This window comes from Colletotrichum graminicola (genome assembly GCF_000149035.1).
Source record: "Colletotrichum graminicola M1.001 genomic scaffold supercont1.19, whole genome shotgun sequence".
Taxonomy (NCBI): Eukaryota; Fungi; Ascomycota; class Sordariomycetes; order Glomerellales; family Glomerellaceae; genus Colletotrichum; species Colletotrichum graminicola.
The window spans coordinates 413,410-433,445 of record NW_007361023.1 but is presented as its reverse complement, the minus strand read 5'-3'; the positions used below and the strand labels follow the sequence as shown (position 1 = coordinate 433,445).

General features: G+C 55.6%; 7 protein-coding genes and 1 non-coding gene across 8 annotated transcripts; 2 read left to right on the top strand and 6 right to left on the bottom strand.

Annotated features, from left to right (window-relative positions):
- Positions 1-366: 366 nt before the first annotated feature.
- GLRG_05604 (uncharacterized protein) lies at positions 367-3,519 on the bottom strand (the record flags this gene model as incomplete). The annotated part of the gene is made up of 3 exons (XM_008096289.1): positions 367-1,020; positions 1,076-3,419; positions 3,485-3,519. 3 exons carry the CDS (start codon positions 3,517-3,519, stop codon positions 367-369), a joined length of 3,033 nt encoding a protein of 1,010 aa, XP_008094480.1.
- A 1,207-nt stretch (positions 3,520-4,726) lies between these two features.
- GLRG_05603 (uncharacterized protein) lies at positions 4,727-5,686 on the bottom strand (the record flags this gene model as incomplete). Its single annotated transcript, XM_008096288.1, has 2 exons — positions 4,727-5,236; positions 5,309-5,686. The coding sequence occupies 2 exons, from the start codon at positions 5,684-5,686 to the stop codon at positions 4,727-4,729; spliced, it is 888 nt and encodes a 295-aa protein (XP_008094479.1).
- Positions 5,687-6,203: 517 nt separating this feature from the next.
- Positions 6,204-6,431, bottom strand: GLRG_05602 (uncharacterized protein; the record flags this gene model as incomplete). Its single annotated transcript, XM_008096287.1, has 2 exons — positions 6,204-6,221; positions 6,264-6,431. 2 exons carry the CDS (start codon positions 6,429-6,431, stop codon positions 6,204-6,206), a joined length of 186 nt encoding a protein of 61 aa, XP_008094478.1.
- A 1,084-nt stretch (positions 6,432-7,515) lies between these two features.
- Positions 7,516-7,645, bottom strand: GLRG_13138. The gene has a single exon. It is a non-coding gene; the product is annotated as a tRNA-Leu (tRNA).
- Positions 7,646-10,542: 2,897 nt separating this feature from the next.
- On the top strand, positions 10,543-11,802 carry GLRG_05601 (uncharacterized protein; the record flags this gene model as incomplete). The annotated part of the gene is made up of 4 exons (XM_008096286.1): positions 10,543-10,650; positions 10,711-11,088; positions 11,141-11,345; positions 11,411-11,802. 4 exons carry the CDS (start codon positions 10,543-10,545, stop codon positions 11,800-11,802), a joined length of 1,083 nt encoding a protein of 360 aa, XP_008094477.1.
- A 978-nt stretch (positions 11,803-12,780) lies between these two features.
- GLRG_05600 (L-serine ammonia-lyase) lies at positions 12,781-14,946 on the bottom strand (the record flags this gene model as incomplete). The annotated part of the gene is made up of 1 exon (XM_008096285.1): positions 12,781-14,946. The coding sequence occupies one exon, from the start codon at positions 14,944-14,946 to the stop codon at positions 12,781-12,783; it is 2,166 nt and encodes a 721-aa protein (XP_008094476.1).
- A 768-nt stretch (positions 14,947-15,714) lies between these two features.
- GLRG_05599 (uncharacterized protein) lies at positions 15,715-16,869 on the top strand (the record flags this gene model as incomplete). The annotated part of the gene is made up of 1 exon (XM_008096284.1): positions 15,715-16,869. The coding sequence occupies one exon, from the start codon at positions 15,715-15,717 to the stop codon at positions 16,867-16,869; it is 1,155 nt and encodes a 384-aa protein (XP_008094475.1).
- Positions 16,870-19,351: 2,482 nt separating this feature from the next.
- GLRG_05598 (uncharacterized protein) lies at positions 19,352-19,796 on the bottom strand (the record flags this gene model as incomplete). Its single annotated transcript, XM_008096283.1, has 2 exons — positions 19,352-19,672; positions 19,749-19,796. 2 exons carry the CDS (start codon positions 19,794-19,796, stop codon positions 19,352-19,354), a joined length of 369 nt encoding a protein of 122 aa, XP_008094474.1.
- Positions 19,797-20,036: the final 240 nt, after the last annotated feature.

Here is a 20,036-nt window from a genome sequence, read left to right as displayed (position 1 = left end):
TGCTCGGTTCGTTGTGCCTTGATCGTTGACCGACAGTCCTGTCGACGTGGTTGATGATGCAAAGGCATGAGACCACCATATCAAGCAATGTCAAGCAAGCACAAAATTCGGGCTAAACATCGCGGCAACTGAGCGCAGTAATCGTCATGGACCTCCAAAATCATTCATTTAGAATACTTGCAGTAGCATACATAGGTGCAATTGGTCCCTTGTCCCCATCCTCATCTCAAACACACATTATGACTCGCAGTGAGTCTCCCAAGAAATTTGGATCAAATGGTGTGGCAACACAACAATCCTTCCATCACCCTTGTAACAATCCTCATCATCCATTTCAGTCAGTGTTCAGTCATCCTTCATTCATCTTCAGCCCAAAAGATGCGGGTTGATTCTGGAAGATGACAAGATCCTCAGGCCGCTGGGAGTCCAGAACCAAGTCGGACCGCCGTGGAGCTGGGAGGCCTCTGGCTGGGTCTGTCTTCTGCAGCTCGCAGTCACGCAATCGTTCTTGGTCCAGCCAACTCGGAGGTCATCGGCCCACCAGACCTGAGGGCGACCACTGATATTCAAAGTGACCAGGATTGAGCTGAGACCAGTGAAGCCCAGAGCCGAGAAGGAAGTGAGAGGGCAGTCGGAAGACTTATTGCAGGCGTTGACCCAGGCTTCTTGGCTGGCGGCTTCGGTCTCCTTGGCTTGGCTTGCATCCCATCTGTAGCCGGTAAAGGTGAAGACACAAAGCTGGTTGGGGACAGCAGAGTCGGAGTAGCAGCCCAAGTTCATGCCGAGGAAGTCAAACTGGAAACAAGGAGACGAAGCAAGCTTTCCCATGCCAATCTGGGCCGTATCGCCAGATATGCCGTTCGCGGAGCTGTTTGACAGGACTGGAGGCACGAATTCGAGAAGGTGGCCGCCAGATGATGGGATAAACGGCATCAGCGGAGGTGGGCCAACCAGGAACCCCTTGGAGAACCAGAAGCGGTGGTAAGGGTTGAAGAAGGGACCGGAAGGCACATCGTCAAACTGTAGGAAAGCGTCAGTATCACGAAGGCCAGACAAGGAGAGGTGAGGAGCTTACATCCAGGTTGAGATTGCCAACCTCTGTGGTGCCTGTGCAGATCGGCGTCGGCACCGGTGTTACTGCCGTTGCGGTTGTGTTGAGATAGCGCTTGTGAATGGCGGTGGGCTGTACGAGGCTGGTGAAGACTCCTGTGGTGAACACTTGGATAACCGAGCTCTGGACAATGACACTCTGCCAAGTGGACAGGCCGACAGCAGAGGTGACGGAAGAGATGACAGCAGATGTGATAGGAGAGATGACAGGTGAGACAACAGCAGAGGTAACAGGGGAAACGATAACAGAGGTAACAGCAGACACGACAGTAGAGACAACGGCAGAGCCAGTGACTGAAGCAGAGCCAACAATGGTGGAAGCAGCACCAGTTGGAGCAACAGCGTCGACCGTGGTGACCAGAGATTCATAAGGGAACGTGTAAGTGGTTGTGGCATCGGAAACAACATTGACCAAGGTGCTGGTGAGAAGAGCTGTAGAGACAATTTCAGACGACAATGTGCTGGAGCATGAAGTCGTGGTTGCAGCGCCGGGAAGAGCAGAATCGATGCCCGGGACGACCGGCCAAAGGGTAACAACAGAAGGAGAGGCCTGGGGGAGTGAGGCAAGAGTGCCAGGGTCAACGACGACAACAGAATCGTAGCCACCGAGTAGGGATGTGGGAACGCCGACAACGGATGTCGGAACTCCAACGAGAGATGTTGGTACAACAGTAACAGACGTTGGTCCACCGGCAACAGGAGTCGCTTGGGAAACAGTCAAAGTTACCGCTGAACCAGGAATGAAAGGAGGGAGCTCAGTCTGGGCTGGGTCGCCGTAGCCACCCGGGAAGTTACTGGAAGGCGTGGCGCCAACGCCACCTGGAGAAATAGTGACCGTGACGGGTGCCCCCGGGGTGTCCTGAGAGTTTCCAGAGCCGGCTGAGGGGGAACCGGGAATCTGTCCAGAAGGGAAAACACTGCCAGGGACCGACCCTCCAGAAGCCGGGATGCCAGAGACGGGAGCACCAGAGGTGAGGATGCCGGATGCACCAGGAAGAACAGGGTCACCGTAGCCGCCGGGAATCGAAGTCGCCATGTCGCTGCCAGGCACAGGGGTGGGGAAGCCAGGGCTCGGTGCCGGACGGATGACTGTGATGGTGGAAGCAGCCGGAGTGCTCGCGCCCCCAGTGGCAATGTTTCCAGGGTTGCTTGGAAGCTGGGTAGTGTAGATGACTGGGCCAGCAGCCGATGGTTGGGGAAGTGTGAGAGTGAAAACGACAACAGAAGGGTCCGAAGGGTCAGCTGGCTGGTTGTTGACGCTGGGAAGGGGAGCGTACAAAGTTGTGGTGACAACGGTTGCAGCTTCACCCGAGGGAGTATCCGAAGGGTACGCGGGGACGATCGTAGTGGTTACACCGGTGCCAGCGGTAGAAGGAAGGTTGGCGGAGGGTGACGTGAAAGTTGACACAACCGTTTGAATGGAGTAACTCAACGAACCGTCGGGTCCGGGGACCATGGTGGGAATGTAGCGAGTCGTCGTGCCCACTGATCCTCCAGGGACAACACCGCCTGGAGAACCGCCCGGGACATCAGTTGAAACTGCAGGAATGCCAGTGATGGCGGGTCCTGTACCGGTAGGCGAAGGGAAGGTGACTGTGAAGCAAGTCACAAGTGCGTCAACAACAGGTGTGCCTGAGACAGACCCGGGGCGTGTGCGATACAGCGTGGTGGTGAAGGAGGTAACAGCTAGGTCATCACCAGGACCAGAGGAAGGGCCAGCCGCCGCAGGTGCAGTGATGGTGTAGGTGAACAGCTCTCCAGACCCAGGGTCAGCAGCGCCTGTCGTCAAGGCAGAGCCTGGAAAAGAGCCAGTGGCGGTAGGCTGCGGGAACGTGACCGTGAAAGTTGCCACCACGGTGTCAACAGAGGGCGTGACCTGGCCTGGGTAGGCATTGGTTCTGTGGAGAGTCGTAGTGATGACCGTCACGCCAGCAGTATCGCTACCAGAACCAGGGCTGACGGTAGCAAAGGGGCAAGAGGTGGTGGAGGCAGGAGAAACGCCAACGGATGTGCCGAGATCAGGAGAGGAGAGGGTAGCAGTGACGACGGTGAAAGCAGGGGGCTGGGTAGGGGATGACTCCCAAGGCTTGGGACCTGTGTACTGGGAACCACCGGTAGGAGGGTCGACGATGATGGTGAAAGTGGCCGGAATGCTGGGAGAGGCAGGAGACCAAGGGGAATGGGCAGAGGGCAGAACGGTAGCGGTGACAGTCTGAACGACGACCGAGGGAGCAACGTCATTGGCAGAATCGACCGTGACGAAGACCGTCGTAGCCGCGGGACAGGTTGGCTGGGCGAAGACGCCAGCTCTGCAATGAAACGTTAGCTGGGTATGCCTGGAAAGATTGGACGTCACCGTGGAAGGGAGACTTACGCCAAGGCCGACATGGCCACGATTGAGGCCCGCATTTTGGACGATGGGTATTCTCGGTTGATCTAGGTGCAGGAAGAACACGTAGAGAACGTAGGTGATGTGGAAAGCAGCAGAAGATTGAACACGCAGGTAGCGAAGACAGGAAAGGAAGAGAGTGTTGGTCTGTATGCGTACGACAATTGAAATGAGAGTGGACAGAGGAGTGAAGAGGTTGGGATGAGGATGGAGAGGAGAAGAATCAGAGGGGAGAGACGGGTATGCGAGAGGATTAAATAGGGCGAGGGGGAGGGGGGGGGGGGAGGGGGAGAATCACGCAGAACCGCCGTGAAGGCAGATAGATGGCAGCAGGCATGGCTGTCTTCTTCCTTACCTCCTTCCTGGAGTTGAATGGTTGAAGAGGAGAGTCGAACATGAGGCAGTCACGCACATGTGTGCTTGCCGGTGAAGAAAAGGGAAAGGAAAAGGGGGCAGTGGGCCACCTCGTGAAGAGGAAGACCCAACTCGCCGGGTCCTTCCTCGATGCATAGGAATGAATGGATGACTTCAAGTACATCCATCGGTGGTGTTCTTCGCCCCGACAACCTCCCAGGTGCTGTCTGTAGATAACGGGAGTTGAACACACCGACAAGACTTGTGATTTTGTAGCAGTCTCGATCGGTCTGTCTGTATCAAGGTATACATACGCGTCCACCATCTCACAATCCGGGAGCATTCCAAGTGGTGTTCCTTCCAAGAACTGCTCCTTCCCTCGTCCATGTGTCTGCCCACCCGTACGTGCAAACTTCCATGATAGTGTGCCATGTAACTAGGTACCTAAGTAAGTATGGAAGGAAAGGCAGGATCATCGAGCACGGCACGCCTTCCACCACGTACCCGTGGAATTTTCAGCCCCGGTGATCATCACGCCATGTAGGTGTACCTAGTAACGTCATCTTTCCGTCGAACCGGAACCGTTCCGGACAGACAATGGAAGGAGCAGTATTCTCGGTTACTTCCTGCGTTGCGATGCAGGACGCGGCCCCTCCGTGTGCCTCGTCAAGGCGGCTGAAGCTTGGCTGGCTGGCTGGCTGGCTGGCATAGAGATGGGCTGTTTGCAAACCGAAAGACGACGAAGGTGGGTTCATCATGTTGAAAGTTTCATGTTCGAGTGCAGAAAGAAATAGGGGCGAATGAATGGTCAATTGCTTGCTTGCTAGCTAAAGTGAGATATCAACACAGCCAAACCTGGCGTCAGGGTACCTCTTAGACGGGATCATCTTCGTAGGGCGGCGGCGGCGGCGGCGAGAGAGAATCTCCCACCAAGCTCTCTGTGGCCTCTCGCCTCTTTTCGTCCTCGACCCTCGCCGCCCAAAGGCCGGCCCCCGCCGACGTGGTGAGCAGGAAGAAGAAGGACAGCACGGGGATCAGCTCGAGGATCATGGCGACCGTGCCAAACCAGACGTACTCCCAAGTCCTCGACTCGATCTCCTTCTTGGCTTCCTTCTTGCTCAATCCCCGCAGGTGGAACCATCGGTAATGTGCCAGCTTGCCCAACCGCGTGCCCGTGATGATGATGAAGGCCGGGGTGCCAACCACCGGAACGAAGTTGAGCGGCAGGAAGACGACGAGCTCGATGATCTGGATCATGGACCAGGGCGTGAAGACGGCAGGGGTCGTCGGCTTGCCGAGCATCTGGACTGCGGTGGGGGCATCGTGGAAGAGGATCCGGTGGGGTGCGACGAGATCTGCGTGCGATTCCTTGACGAGAGTGGCCTGAGGGCGCAGCCGTCAGTCAGTACAGGTAAGTGTAGGAGAGAACGGGCGAGCGAGAGATGCGAGACTCACATCGAACACGTCCACTCGACACTCGTCGACGAAGAAGCCTTCAAAAAGACCCTGGATCACCACGAGCCCCTCTCCGAGGACCAGCACCACCGCGTTGACCCAAGCTCCCCATCCGTGGAAGATGGCCAGGAGGGCGAACTGTGGCAGGAAAGCAAAGGTAAATAGGATAAAATAGACGAGAAAGGAGATGATGGAGAGGGGCAGCAGGCGGCTTAGGAACAGCGGGTAGAAGTCCTTATTCCGCAGGAAGTACCAGATGCCGAGGATGGGATACCACGCTGCGATGCCGGCGCGCTTCAGGTACCCGACCGGCCGCTGGACAGGCCGGAGGAGGTGATCGGCGCGCGACGACCACGCCGGCGGCTGTGGATCTGACATTTAAAGATATTTCTTGCAGAGGGTATAGTCGTCGGTCGTCGGGCTTGAATTAGTTGAAGATCGTGAGTCCGTAGTGCTCGACGGCCGCGCACTCTTGTTTTGCTCGAGGCATAAAACTACGGAGTGTACGGCGTAAAGAGTACGTACAGAGTACCTAGGTACAAACAGGTGGCTTGGTGGGGGAGGTGCATGGCCTGTCTACGTCATCCGGATTGGAGGCGTTCTATTGGCTAAAACCGATGACCGCCCCATATATCCGTAATTGGGCTATCCATGCAGCCATTCTCCTGCGGCATGTCACATCAAACACCCGTCCCGCCAGCTGGTCATCGAGCTTTCTATGATCTTCTATCTCAACCTAGGGTTCTTTTCTGACGGCCGAGTCTCGCTCATATACTGCAAATGAATATGAAAATTTATTTATTGTCGAGATACTTCCTTCTGCCTTGACATCAGTCTGGGCTGAATGATGGCTATACTGTTCCTTGAGTTGGCCAGAGAAACTCCTGTCTCCGCATTAGTGCCTTCTCGGGCCCTATTGAGATGGGCAAAAGAGCGCTTTGTGCGCATGGCCTACCGACGTGGCATTGAACTCGAACGAGGGCGGCACGGCCTTCAAGACATTGAAGCTCTTTTGATCAATAAGCTGCGCCTTGGCGGGCAGAGGCCTGTCGGGCGCTGACGGAGACTGTGCCTGGACCCTCGAGAGGAATAGACCGGCGGTGACCACTACTGCGAAGGCCATCACGGATCGCTGGGCAAAGACTACAAGCTTCTCTACCTGGAGGCGGGAACACTTGTGTTGCATACCAATTCACTCCCTTAATATATCCCCAACGCCAAGGCCAACGCTTCTCTCGCCGACCGCCCATTGCTGCGAGGATGCGAGGGGTAGGAGATTGCAATCTAGCCCGTCTAGGCCATCTTCCAAGCCAGATTTCTGAGCTCTTGAATCTGGCAATGGGGATCGCAGGGAAGCCTGCCTCCGCCGCCCACCCCATGATATTGGGACGGAGAGTTGTCCGATTCGAGGATCGGCAGTTAAGCTTCCCCGACTACAGTCAACATTGCGGTGGATACTTCATTGAAGGCCTTATTGCTCGATGAGAGGGAGAAATAGGGAGCAAGGTAATATAGAGTGGGATCCCATGGGGTTGCGGAGTGCGGGGAAATAATAGCTTGAGAAACAAGGACGAGTCAATGTAACGACACAAGCATGGATGCAGTTAAACCATGCAGGAAACTCCATCTTTATCTAATGAATGGCTTTTGTGTGTCGTCCAACGTGTCTTTTAAGCTTACATCGGGACCCCTATTCTCGGGGTTAACGAACCACGACGCAACACAGGAAGGAAGATTGCTAACCTTGAATAATTCAGGTAAGAATCAACTTTGTCGCCATGCCAGCTACCTGGCATAAACCTAACGATGCAAAGGGGCAGCCATCCTCAGCGGTAAGAAGCCCGGGGAAGCGGGTCCGACGGAGAGCTCTCCGCCGATCGTCAGGTTCATCATGAAGCTCCTCAAGACGAGGTTAAAATCGATGTTGCAACGGCATCCTTTGCCATGTGCGTCGCCATCGAGGCTTGACAGTCTCACTTGCAACTACATAGTTGGCGAGCAGCAGCAGCCGAGGAACGAGATGTGAACAAGGCCAAGGCCCCATCCATGTCCAGAAACTAGGCTTCAAAAGAGTAAAAGATTAACGCAACCAACAATCTCTTTGTCATTCGTCCAACTTTGGGCTCAACAAGCCGGCCAAAGAAGGCATCCTCTCTCCCGGGAATCATGACGCGGCCTCACAAGCCTGCAGCAAAAAGAAGGGATTTTGACAACTGTGAGGTTCGAACTCACGCCTCTTTCGAGACCAGAAAACACCCTCCGCTGTGGGGAGGGAAGATCAGAAGGTGGGACCTCGTCACTTGAGTCTGGCGCCTTAGACCGCTCGGCCAAGTTGCCCGGATCGTCGATAGAAGATTTGGCAATCGAAAACAACCAATGTCCTCGGCGTCTAGCAAGACGCGATTGCGAGCTCAAGACTTGCAGCAACCGACGACTGAAAACCCATGGGAACACGGTCTTTGTGTACATAGTAGGCCAATATCAGAAGGCTGTTTATGTTGGACATCCGGCGAAGAAGAAATAAGCCTGTACTGGTCTGTACCACTGCATCTGTTCTTCGGCTCTTTTTCAGTGTTTTCTTTCAAACAGGCGCTTAGTAAATCTATTGAGACTAACAATAACAGTCGATCTGGTGATGCCTAGAAATATCACGAGTTTTCCAATCCCTCCTGCTATCAAAGCAGGCCTTCCTGGAAATCAATCAAATATCTTTGAAAACTGATAACTTCCCGACATGAGCACCTGCTTGCCGTACTCTGGCCGCAATATCTAGGATATTAATAAAATCCTCAATGCAACCCCCCCCCCCCCAGCTTTCTTACTATCCCCTCATAGAGGATCAAACCGTTATTTACCCTTATAAATATGAACGTGACTTCTAGACCGAATGGCCCATTGCGTTGCTGGAAATGGGAGAATCCCCAGCGAACGACTGCCTCCGTGAGCAACGTTGACAGCGGCCTGGAGTAATTATGTGGGAAGATTTCCTACACTGACCACAGATTGCAGCATGACTTATTGAAAGTATGACCCAAGTGATTACCGAGCAGGTATCATCAAACATAGCTCCTAATGGCCATGTTCTTCAGATTTTGGGTTGCACTACCCTGAGAGGCAGTCCATGAGACGTCGCTCTATAGGCCACGTTGGCTAACATATCCCCACACATTTTGGCTTCCTCATGAATATGATAGTTAGGTTGTATGATGGACTTTATCGTCGTTGAGAACGGCTCCCTCCGCTGGGCTATGGCTCCGAGCACGATACCGACGACCACAACATCAGGCTTGGCAGCGGTGGCTCCGCCTCAGATTGGACTCCAACTGACGGCATTTTCAAGAATGTCATATATTCTGTTCACAAGCGGGACGGCTATGTCGGCAGCGATAAAGCGTGCTGGAAGATGCGGCATCCAAACGCGACGAGGCTTATACAATCGGTGAGGCGGAGTTCAGCTCACCATCCTCGCCTGCCACGTATAGCAGCGACCTGGCAGCTGAACGCTCCCGGAGCTACCGACACCGACGCACAATAATATTGTTTCCTTGGATGCAACAAGCCAAAGGACAATACGTGGGACGATGGCCGGACGTGGTCTGATGCTCTCTCCCTGTCTCGGGCTAGAGCCGACTTCCAATTCCATCCCGGCGTCCATCCCACATGCGGCTGATGGACGTCTCCACGCGGACGGCTTCCCTGAACCTTGCAGACGGAGAGAAACTCAGTGCGCGCGTGGTCTTTTTTTTTACTGGCGACGATGGGTATGGTCAGGACCGCTTCGTATGCCAGCGCACAGCTGAACCCGAGAACAAATGCCGATTGGCTGCAAGTACGGAACGGAAGCGAGACGCGTCCCACAGGTCTATTGGGATCGATAGTTTTCCTTATTCGGAAGACGCCACGCTCGCGTATTATGCCAGGGGTCAGGGGATACAGCTTTCACGAGGGGTCCGATCCTGGAGGACGAGGGTTGGTCTACTGCGTAGTGTGAACAGAAAACCCTTGTCGGGAGGTCGGCATATAGTGTTTAACCATCAGAGTAACCTCCGAGAGTCCATTCAGGGAAAAGGCCAGCTGCGAACTACCCGCGTCATAGATGTTCGTGCGTCGTCTTACTTGATCGAGGCTTTGCGCTCCGCGCCGCACTAACTCGGGAGGTGATCAATCGCGTACGGGTACGAGCTTACTAGCCTTTTCCTCATCTCCGCTGGCGGCCGGGTTTTGTTGACACGAGTCGGGAAGAGTCGTCCCCAAAGGTGCCCCTTGCAACTTACCACCCTGAGACATCTCAAGGCTAAGCTCCCGCTAATCAATTAATGCCAGAGAATTCGCGTGTACGAGTCTGAGCGAGAGACGAGCTGAGCCACGTGGAATGAACAGCTTCGACACATGGCGACATTGGGCACGAGCGTGAGTCTGAGTTCTCTGGGAATCCCATCCCGACTGCTTGGGACGGTCGGTCCCAGGACTTTGGGACTGTGTTGCCCTGTTGATATGTCCAAGACAGCGTGCCTGGGGTGAACTTTACCTACCTTGGAGCTCATTCGCTTGGTTCCTCTCGTAGATCAATGCAAGGGAGCAGAACCCCATCTCTATCTGTATGCGGTCCATCAGCCGCTCTGTATCATCGCGTATCGTCTCTCGGCACGTCTGCTCTTTGAGCGGCAACCCCGGGCCCTTCAATTCCTGAGATGCCAAGAAAGCACGTTATAGAGAAGACGACTGGGCTGGCTCTTTCGACGGCGCGTAAAAGTCGAGGGAGACGAGGGCGCGCAAGGAAAACATGTGTTAGCACAAAGAGGCTTGTTTGTTGAGAGCTGAAGGCGTCCCCCCCCCCCCCCCCCCCCCCATGGCAGCCAATGCCTCCCGCACCGACAAAGGGGGGCGGTCTAGTCGACGCCAACCCGCGAACCGCCTCTTTCATCAGGCGATGGGGATCCCGAGCCCACTCGACGAACCGATTAGGCTTTTTGCCCGACTTTGCTTTGTGAGAGATGCTCGGCGGGGCGCTCAAATCGAGTACGGGCTAATACTCCCCAAGTGAGGGCATGATACGAGGTGATGATGGTTCGACTGGACCAAGATATAAAGTCTTCCTATTGCCCTCTTCCTCATATAGCTTGTCTTTGATCATCATCCCACTCATCATCATCACTCTTCTCCTCATCACTCTTCTCCTCATCATCATCAACTCCACCATATCGACTATTCGTCTCCCATCTTTCACCTTCAGCATGCGTTCCGCTCTCATTCTTGCCGCCGTCGCCGGCTTCACCACTGCCAACCCGGTTGCTCCTCGTAGCACAACACCTCAGGGCGGAATCGACCTGAAAATCTTCGATGTGAGTGGCGGTCTCTCGTGCCGGCTTCTTGAACACTTGATGAACTAACACGACTCGCAGGCCGAAACCAAGCCGACCAAGGTCGGCCCGGCCGTCGGTGCCAGCTCCGAGAAGCCAACTTACAACGCGGCACAGGCACAGGCCGCTGCCGCCCAGGACGCCGTTGAGAACCCCGTCGCAGCTGCAAAGCCGAGCGTGAAGGCTCGCGATTCGACCTGCACCGGCTCCAACCGAGAGCCCGACGGCTATGGTCCTGTGCCCTCGCCCGACACCTACAGCTCCTTCATGTCGTCGACTGCGCTCAGCAACATTGCCAGCGGAGCGGTGGTTCCTCAGGGATATAGCCTGGCCTTCCAGGGACTTCAAGCCTCCGTCTCTGGCCCGTCATACCAGGGTCTCTACACCCTGCGGACGTACGACCCCATCCAGTGCCAACAGGTATGCCTCAGCTCTGCCACGAGAGAAAACCACGGCTAACACACTGGACCAGTACTGCGACGCCGCTCCTGCATGCTACAGCTTCAACCTGTTCATTGAGAGAAACCCCAAGTTCACCCCGAGCGACACCTGCGTCGACCCGGAGAGCATCACCAACTACAAGTGCACGCTCTGGGGAGCCCAGCTATCCGGAGACGCTGCCACGAACCAGGGCCAGTGGAGATACCAGTTCCAAGTCGGCATCACTGGATCCAACGGTATGTCCCATCTTTCCGACTCCCCCGCGTCCTCATGCTGGCGATGGATACTAACACGCCCAAAGGCTACAACAAGAACGCACCCCCGCCCTCGAATCCCGGCTTTGACGCTCCCGTTGCTTTTGGTGGCGCCACCCAGGCCCCCAACTCATACATGGGCTCCAAGTACTACCCCGGCCCCTTCGACCCCAGCCAGTGTGCCAGCGCTTGCGTGGCGACCACCCAGTACGACCACGACCACCCGAACTCCGACGGCACCTATGACGCCTGCAACTTCTTCAACGCCTACGTCCTCAGCGAGAACAACGTCCCCCAGGGAACCTACTGCTCCATGTACACCAAGCCTTGGGACAAGAGCTACAGCACCAACTACGGACAGTGGAGGGGCAACGACTACTACTCGGTCTCGCAGAGCTACGGCTACACGCTCACGGTCCAGGACTCGGGCAAGATCTAAGACAAGGTGCCGCCCATCCAAGGCTCTCGGCGGAGTGGGCCGACCGGCCCCGTCCCGGCACAGTCTCCGCCTCCCTCCGGCACCCTCCGCGAGGAGTCTGAGCGGGAAAAGACGAAGGACTGTACCCGAGGGCGGCGGCACGCGCCCACCGCCTGGCCAAAATCGGTGTGATGAGAGATACGCCAGGCGAATTTTCCTCTTTTTTTTTATTTCTTTTTCCCATATCAGCGAAGCGGTTTATATTTCAAGCGGAGACGTATAGACTATGTATTTAATACTTGACTTGCATAAAAATTGAGTTGTTCCCTTCAAGTAGCAAGAGCTGGTAGAACAGAACAATGCCTCAGCGCCCGTGGCTTAAGTCTGTGTGTGAATACGTTGGACATTATACCGCTACATTTTCAATGTAGGCACGCTTTAGTGACCATTTTTGCTTGACAAAGAGGAACAGCCCATATGTTGCACTGATAAGATGATGTGACGACTGTGCGAGATGTGCACAGCTGATAGTTTGAAATGATGTCGCTGAAACCCCATCTCATAGCAGCACTTGATGATCTATGGTGTCAAAACGTAACGAGCATATCTCATCTAGCAAAAGAGCAACACCTGTTTCTCACTCGCAAGAGGGAGTAAGGCCCGGGTAGAATACGACATGTCCATGTGCCTGCATCGCCAAAAGACAGTCGTCCTTGAAGCAGATACATGTTCCCTTCTATTCTCTAGCTTATCTCTGTTGATTCTAGAAAGAAATGCCTTCTTATGCATTTCAGCAGAGACAAAAACTCGCTCGTCACAACCAGAGAAAACAAACAGTGTTGTGATTCCTCGTGCTCGTAATCCATCTAGCGACCAAGGACCAATCTAAACTGTATTCTGAAGTCCCTTTTCTTTCAACCCGAAACCCAGCCAAACTCGGGGCAAAAAAGCAAACACCAAGCAAAAGAAACTCCCAAAAAACCAAAAGGGAAACGATGCTCAGCAGTCGGGAACACTGACGGGGATATTGAAAGGCACGCTCGTCGCCAGTCCGCTCAAGCTGGTCTCCTTGAACTCGTTCCTCATCCCCTTGGCCGTCAGACGCATGGCCCGGATGGCGTCGTCCAGCCTGACCTTCTGCGTGCCCGTCTCGCTGCTCAGGGCGAGGTTGGCGCTCGAGATGGCCTTGATGGCGCCCAGCGCGTTCCGCTCGATGCAGGGCGCCTGCACGAGGCCGCCGATCGGGTCGCACGTCAGGCCCAGGTTGTGCTCGATGCCGATCTCGGCCGCCTGCTCGATGGCCTCGGGGCTGGCGCCCATGCAGGCCGCGAAGGCGCCGGCGGCCATGGAGCAGGCGACGCCCACCTCGGCCATGCACCCGCCCTCGGCGGCGGAGATGGTGGCGCCGCGCTTGTACAGCATGCCGATGGCGGCGGCGGTGAGAAGGAAGGTCGGGATGTCGCGCTCCGGGTCGTCGCTGATGAACTCGATGGTATACTTGAGCACGGCGGGGATGATGCCGGCCGCGCCGTTGGTCGGCGCCGTCACGATGCGCCCGCCGGCCGCGTTCGTCTCGTTGACCGCGATGGCGTAGACCGTCAGGTAGTCCATCGTCGGGAAGGTGGTGCGGCGCGCGGGGGAGGGCGTGATGGGATGGTCGAGCGAGCCGATGATGCGAGGCGGTTGGCGGCGGCCGATGCTGAGGCCCTGGCCCTTGGACTTGTTCAACGCCGCGGGGACTGACGCTCCCGACGATGCGCCCGGCAAAGAAGAAGAAGCCTTGTCGCCGGCTCCGTTGTCGAGAGGGTTCGGGGACGTGTGGCCGGCCGTGGAGTACAACCCTCGGGTCAGCCTCCGGTACAGCGCCGGGGCACGTCGGTGAAGCTTGAGCGATCCCGGGAGCTTCGCGTCCAGCGGCGCCTGCACGCTCTCGAGGATGCTGGTGTCCATGACTTGCCAGATCTTGAAGAGCTTGTGGTAGATCTCCTCGTCCGTGTATCCGTGGCTCTTTTCGTTCTCGTACACGACCTGAGCGATGGTGAGGTTGTGCTTGCGGCATAGCGCCAGCAGGCTCGTCGCATCTCTGAAGGGGTAGCGGGGACCCGAAGTCTCGCTTTCCGACGCCTCGCCGCTCTCTGCGTCACCGATACCGGTTCCGGTTGACGTCGATGCCACGGGGGGGAGGCCGTCCTGTGCTCCCTCGAGCAGCATCGTGTCGTCCTTTGCCTCCTCGAGAGGCTTGACCTCGGCGCCGGTCCGACGGTCACCGGCGGCATCGGATCGCCTGATCTCCTTGTAGAACATGTTCTCGGCCAGATCGGCCGGGTGCTTCCCGGTGCTGCTCTCCGCGGATCCGTCCGGCGATTCCGACTGAGTCGCCGAGGAAGAAGACGACGGCGTCGCATCAGGGTTGATGGACAGGGCGCCGTTCACAACGAAGCCGCCGCCGACGCTGAACATGTCGTTGGTCGCCAGCACGTAGCCCTCTTCGTCAAAGACGGTGAAGCGCATGCCGTTGCTGTGCATCGGCAGCTTCCGGCCCCATTCCCAGACGAAGTCGCGCTCGTAGTCGAACGCAACCTCCTTGCCCTTGCCGCCCAGCCCCTGGCCCAGGAACAGCTTCTTCGTGTTCTTGATCTCGGCGAACCTCTCGGGCACGTAGGCGGTGTCGACCGTCTCCACGTCGGCGCTCTCGAGACCGAGCAGCAGGGCCGAGGGCGTCATGTGGCCCTCGCCCGTCAACGCCAGGCTGCCGTAGATTGACACCCGGATCTTGTTGACCTTGTGCAGCAGGTTCGCCTCAGCCAGGTCAGCGACAAAGATGTTGCCGGCGCGCATGGGCCCGACGGTATGGGACGACGACGGGCCGATGCCGATGGAGAACAGGTCAAAGGTCGAGATGACGGCATGCTCGTGGTCGGCCTCGCTGTAGCTCCCCGTGTCCTCCTCGTCTTCGGCCTCATTTCGTCGCTGCGCCGTGCTGACGAACAGCCTCCGCGACTGCAGACCCGCGAGAGCTGCTGCTGCCGTGCTCGTGCGTCGGATACCATCCCGAGTCGTCGGGCGAGTCCCCGAGGGGCCGACAAGCCGCGTTGAAGCGCACCAAGCCGATGATGCCCCACGCAGCTGGGCCAGTCGCTGGATCGAAATACGGCTCATGCTCATGGCTGCCGCTGGAACGAGCAACGCCGGCCAGCGGAAAGACAAACGGGAGCAGCTTATCTCACGGGGAGAGGCGGGGAGAGGGGGGAGAAGGGTGGGCTGTTTGAGAAGTTGCTTGGAGTTTTGGTTTCTCTCTTCTTCGAGGACGATTACGGAGTGAACTTTGCGTGTCTGAGTCTGGCACGGGGCGGTCAAGGAGAGATAAGTACAGGTCAAGGAGCCGCCTCAACCTCCCCTGGATCATGAATCTCTGGGGTAAGACAACGAAAACAAGGATCGTCGCATTGACCAATCAAAAAGCTTAGACTGGTAAACCCCACCAACCAGCATCATGGTACGTAATGGGTTGTATTGCGCTCTTGTGTGTACTATATTGATGGAAAACCTTGTTGGCATGGCTGACCTCCATCTTTGGCGACGGACTCATCACGGGATGCAGAGCCGGGTGAGTTTGGGCTCTTGGTGCGTTGGTTGCGATAGAGGAGGAGGAGAAACGTGAGTCTCCTTTAGGAAAAGCCGTCTCATCAGTCAGATGAATCCCTGCAAGCTACGTTAAGCCTATTTGGAGGAGGTGAGGTAGCGCGGAACCAACAGGAGGGGAAGTGAATATGCGGCTTATTGTGTCATGCCGGACAGCATACATTCTACAGCATTTATTTCATCTCCTTCAAGAGCATTGGCGTCACTCTCATCGTTGCCCCTTATCACTCTCATCCCCGTCTCGTCTTGTTTCGTCACATAACCACCTATGCCGTGCACGGCACTCCGGCAATGATGGCAGAGACACGGGATGCATGTCAAGGGGCCGACGTGGAAGCGCAGCTGACTGCTATCGACGAGCTTGGTTCCCGCGCTAGCACGCTTGACTCGCAGCTACAGTCAAGCTTCTTTTCCCGCTTCCCACTTGAAATCCGCCAGAGCATCTATAGCTATCTCTGGCTGGCCGCTGGGCCAACTCAGCATGTGTACAGATCTGGCGCGTCTGTTTTGGCGCCCCTCTCTCATTGTCAGTGCATCGCCGACCTGGATGCCGAGGATATCCGCGAGACCGAACTTGGCCGCTTGTTGAATACTCCGCCGGCCGACCCGGCGATGCTCGGAGGTAGTGTGGCACCGGGGTCGACGGACGAAAGAGACGCCATCACAGATTGGCGGTTTCGCCTCGCTTCCAACTGGTGCAACCACTGGCTATGCGAAGAAGAGCCGCCAGTTCTACGCACAATTAACGACAACTCCGTGTCAGCAGAGGGGGCCGACGAGGAACAGACCTCCCCAGAGAACGGCAAGAACCATCGCCGCCGCCGCCAGGCTCTCGTCAAAGACTTCAGCCCGTTCCTGGCAATCCTTCTCACCTGCAAGCGGATGCACGGCGAGGCAGTCGATTCCCTCTACGAGTCAACGACCTTCTCCTTTGTAGGCACAGGTGCGCTTTCACGCTTCATAAAAACTACAGCATCCGAGTCTCTCGCCCGGGTCAGTAAGCTCCATCTGGTATGGCGAGCCCCAATAGAGACGTACATGGCCCTGGACGCCGACGAGGCTGTTGCGGAGAGAACCAAGTGGGACGAGCTGTGGACAGAATTGCCTCTCGCCATTCCTCGATTGAAAGAGCTTCGCATCTGGGCATATCCAAACTATCCTCGGTTTCCCATGCCCCATGATGAATGGCTTCTACCACTCCATCAGTTCGGAAAGGTGCCCAAGTTCCGAATCTCGTTCAGATGGTTCCAGAACCCCCCAACGCCGGACGCCGGCCCCCTGGACTCTCTGGAGGCGGCTCCGTTCGAGTATGACAGAATACCTCCGATGCAAGAGGATCCTCTTTACCCTCACTGGCACCGCTTGATCGGCCTACCGGACGTTGAACCACGTGATCCCGTCAGCCGACGACAGCGAAAACGAAGATATGTTGGGAGGGCACTTTGAGGAAACCGTGACAGGAAGACAGAGGGTCCGCCGAGAGACGGGAGCAGACCCCGAGCCGCAACTTCTTGGCATCACAGTTACAGATTGGCCACTCTACCCCTCATACCACGCGGTCCTGCAAGCGTTCGGCCGAGCGTCGTCGCTATGACCGCATCGCCCAGATTGACTGAAGCCGTACGGGGAGAGAGCCGAGCCTCTATTTTCGGCTGAAGTGTGACCCATCTGATGTATTGAACGCCGACGCAAAACCACAAGAGTGTCCGCAGAGAACACGATGCATCCTGGCCCTGTTGATGCGCGTAAATACGGCCCCAAGCATGCCGTTCATCCGTCGATTAAGGTTTTTTGGCTTCGGCCTCTTTGTCGTTTCATATTTGTATCTCTCAGAGCAGGACATGAGCTGAGGCCGATGGGCATCGCAAGTCGAGTAACATTTAAACGGTGCCGGCCTGTGTGGGACGTGATCAAGCGCATTGGAGTTGGCTCCCAGATTCCTTGCCTGCTCATGATGTCATGGACACTTATTTCACGACCGGTTAGTTAACTGAGTCACAAAATGCCATGGCGTTTTCTACAATAGCAAGGACAAATGTATCGTTCCCTATTGTAGACAGTAAGCACATCAATGCCGTGACTTGAGCATATCAAGACAAATACCGCCGTAACTGCAATGAAAACGGTGAATTACCCTCAAGTACAAACGCTTTGGATGACATGTTAACGTTGCTTCACAGGAACGACTGGCAAAGCGAAACCCCTGGGAGGGTTGTTCAGATGATGCACGCTGCGACCCGGGGATCGACGCAATGATGCTCAGGGCTTGAGCGTCTGTCTGTTTATAAACCTCCATCGTCTTCCATTTCTGGGCTCGGATGGCTGTAGTAGATGAAGGCTCACAGTTCGATGCTTATAATCTTTTGCTCAGACCTCACTATCGATCTCACCGCCCTCGAATCAACTACCACTACCGGGTATCTTACCCAAGACCCACATATGATGAAGCCGACACGGACGACCCTTCTCTTGCTGGCGACGATGACAAGCGTTCTGGCAGCGCCAGTGGCCGATGCCAATATTGTTATGGCAGATCCAGAATCGAGGTCTGAGTACCACACATCCTGGGTCGAAGATAGTACCGTGAGTTCTTGGTGGACCCCTTTATCCCCTCCCACTTTCAAAGCAGACTCCCAGTTCCTGACCCGGAGCGATGGACAGAAGCCATGGCTGAGGAAGCGGGCCGCAGGGAAAGGCGATCCTTGCAACCCTGGCAAAGGCCAGTGTGTCACTGGCCTCGGCTGTTACTCATGTGGTAATCACCAGCCCGTGTGCCAGCAAGGTCCGGGTTCGAACCAGTGCTGCTACCGGGATAATACAAATTCGGTGGCCGTATGCGACCGGTTATAGCCTGTCGTAATCGTTTGGGGGGTTAAAGAATATATATGAATGGCTGCACATGAATACAGGATATGGTCGGGCTCCGATTGGTGTCGGGCTAAGTGATTACTTTTCCTTCCTCAGGTGGCCGAAGAGGGGATATTATTAAATATAGTCGCTCTAGATCCCCATAAGTGGTCTAGTGAGGAATGGATATATATCACGCCTCACGTGACAATTAGGTAGGAGTCTAGTCACTTTACCAGTTACTCTAAATACTTAACATAACAGTACAAACGTCCGTCGTCACCTGTTTTATTGTATACTTAAAGTAGTACTATGTTTCCGCATTAAGATACGATACACCTGGAATCGTCCAATATGCTGATGTAGCTAGACAGTCAACAATGTCTCGAGACTTGAAGAAGGCACAATCCCTGGTGAGCACGTTGCAGGTTGAATTCGCCAATGACTCTTTCTACAAATGGAACTGCGAGATGACAATGTTCAACAGATTTTTGGGAACCCAAAATACCCCGCGGAAGAGACGATTGCTGACAAAGAAAGGCATCGATCGAGGAGCAAGCACAAAAAGAATGGCAGAATAACCAAGAGCGTAAACATGTCAAGAAAAATATCAGAGGACCAAGGAAGGTAGGAAATAAAAGAAAGAACAGAATAACCGTGCTGTCCCATTTGATGTTTGAACCCCAGTTATCATGATACCAGACGGTTGCGTAACCATTTTGAATTCATGCCCAAGACTGAGACTAATCATTCTGCGCTAAAAAGTAAACTACCAATCTAGAAGCCAAGCGGCAAAGGTTGAATTGCGCTGGCTAGCGGGCCATGGGAAGAATGTTGGATTTTCCCAGCCCTGCTCCGATATGCATCATCCCAGAGACTTTTCCCAACAGAACCGTTGGATCGTCCGGGCTGAAGGATGACTGAAACCAGACAAAAACCCAGCACAACCGTAGTTGTCCATCTGAGACCCAGATCCCAACTTACAGCCAGTGCCTGCCAGGCCAAGTTGGTAATCCCAAGTGTCCATAAACTCCTGTCCCTCGGTTTCCCAATGCGTACCACCTCCTCCTCCTGCTGCTGCTCAATACCGGCGGCCGTTCCTGTTGGCAGGTCGTCGGTTGAGACTCCGGCGGCGTCGATAGGAGTTTGACCAGTCCGAATTCGGAACGTAGCAGTACCAGTTTCCGTTAGAATCCCAAGCCCCAACTTGGCCTGATGGACATCCGGTTCCCACATTGCCGCCGCTGCCGCCGCCGCCGCCGTTATTCCAGCCGCCGCCGTTGTTCCAGCCGCCGCCGTTGTTCCAGCCGCCGCCGTTGTTCCAGCCACCGCCGTTGTTATAACCACCACCCTGACCACGACCGCCGTTGTTCCAGCCGCCACCATTGTTCCAGCCGCCGCCCTGTTGGTAAAGTGTTAGCTATCTCCGTCATTGTTTGTTGCAAAGGGTGGGTAAGGGCATACTCCTCCGTAACCACCACGGCCGCCGCCGCCGTAGCCGCCATTGCCGCCGCCGTAGCCGCCATTGCCGCCGCCATTGCCGCCTTGACCGCCGTAGCCTCCGTAACCACCACGGCAGGAAGATCAATCAGTCGAGATAACCCTTTAACTACCACGACGGGACTTCGTAGTGAACTACTCAATCAAACCGTTGATCCCACTATTAATAGGGGGCATCAAGGTGATCGAGGCCGCCTCATTGCGCGGATGAGATAAGCGGTCTATACGGCGCATTCGCCCTCTTATAGAGATTTATACCGTTTTTT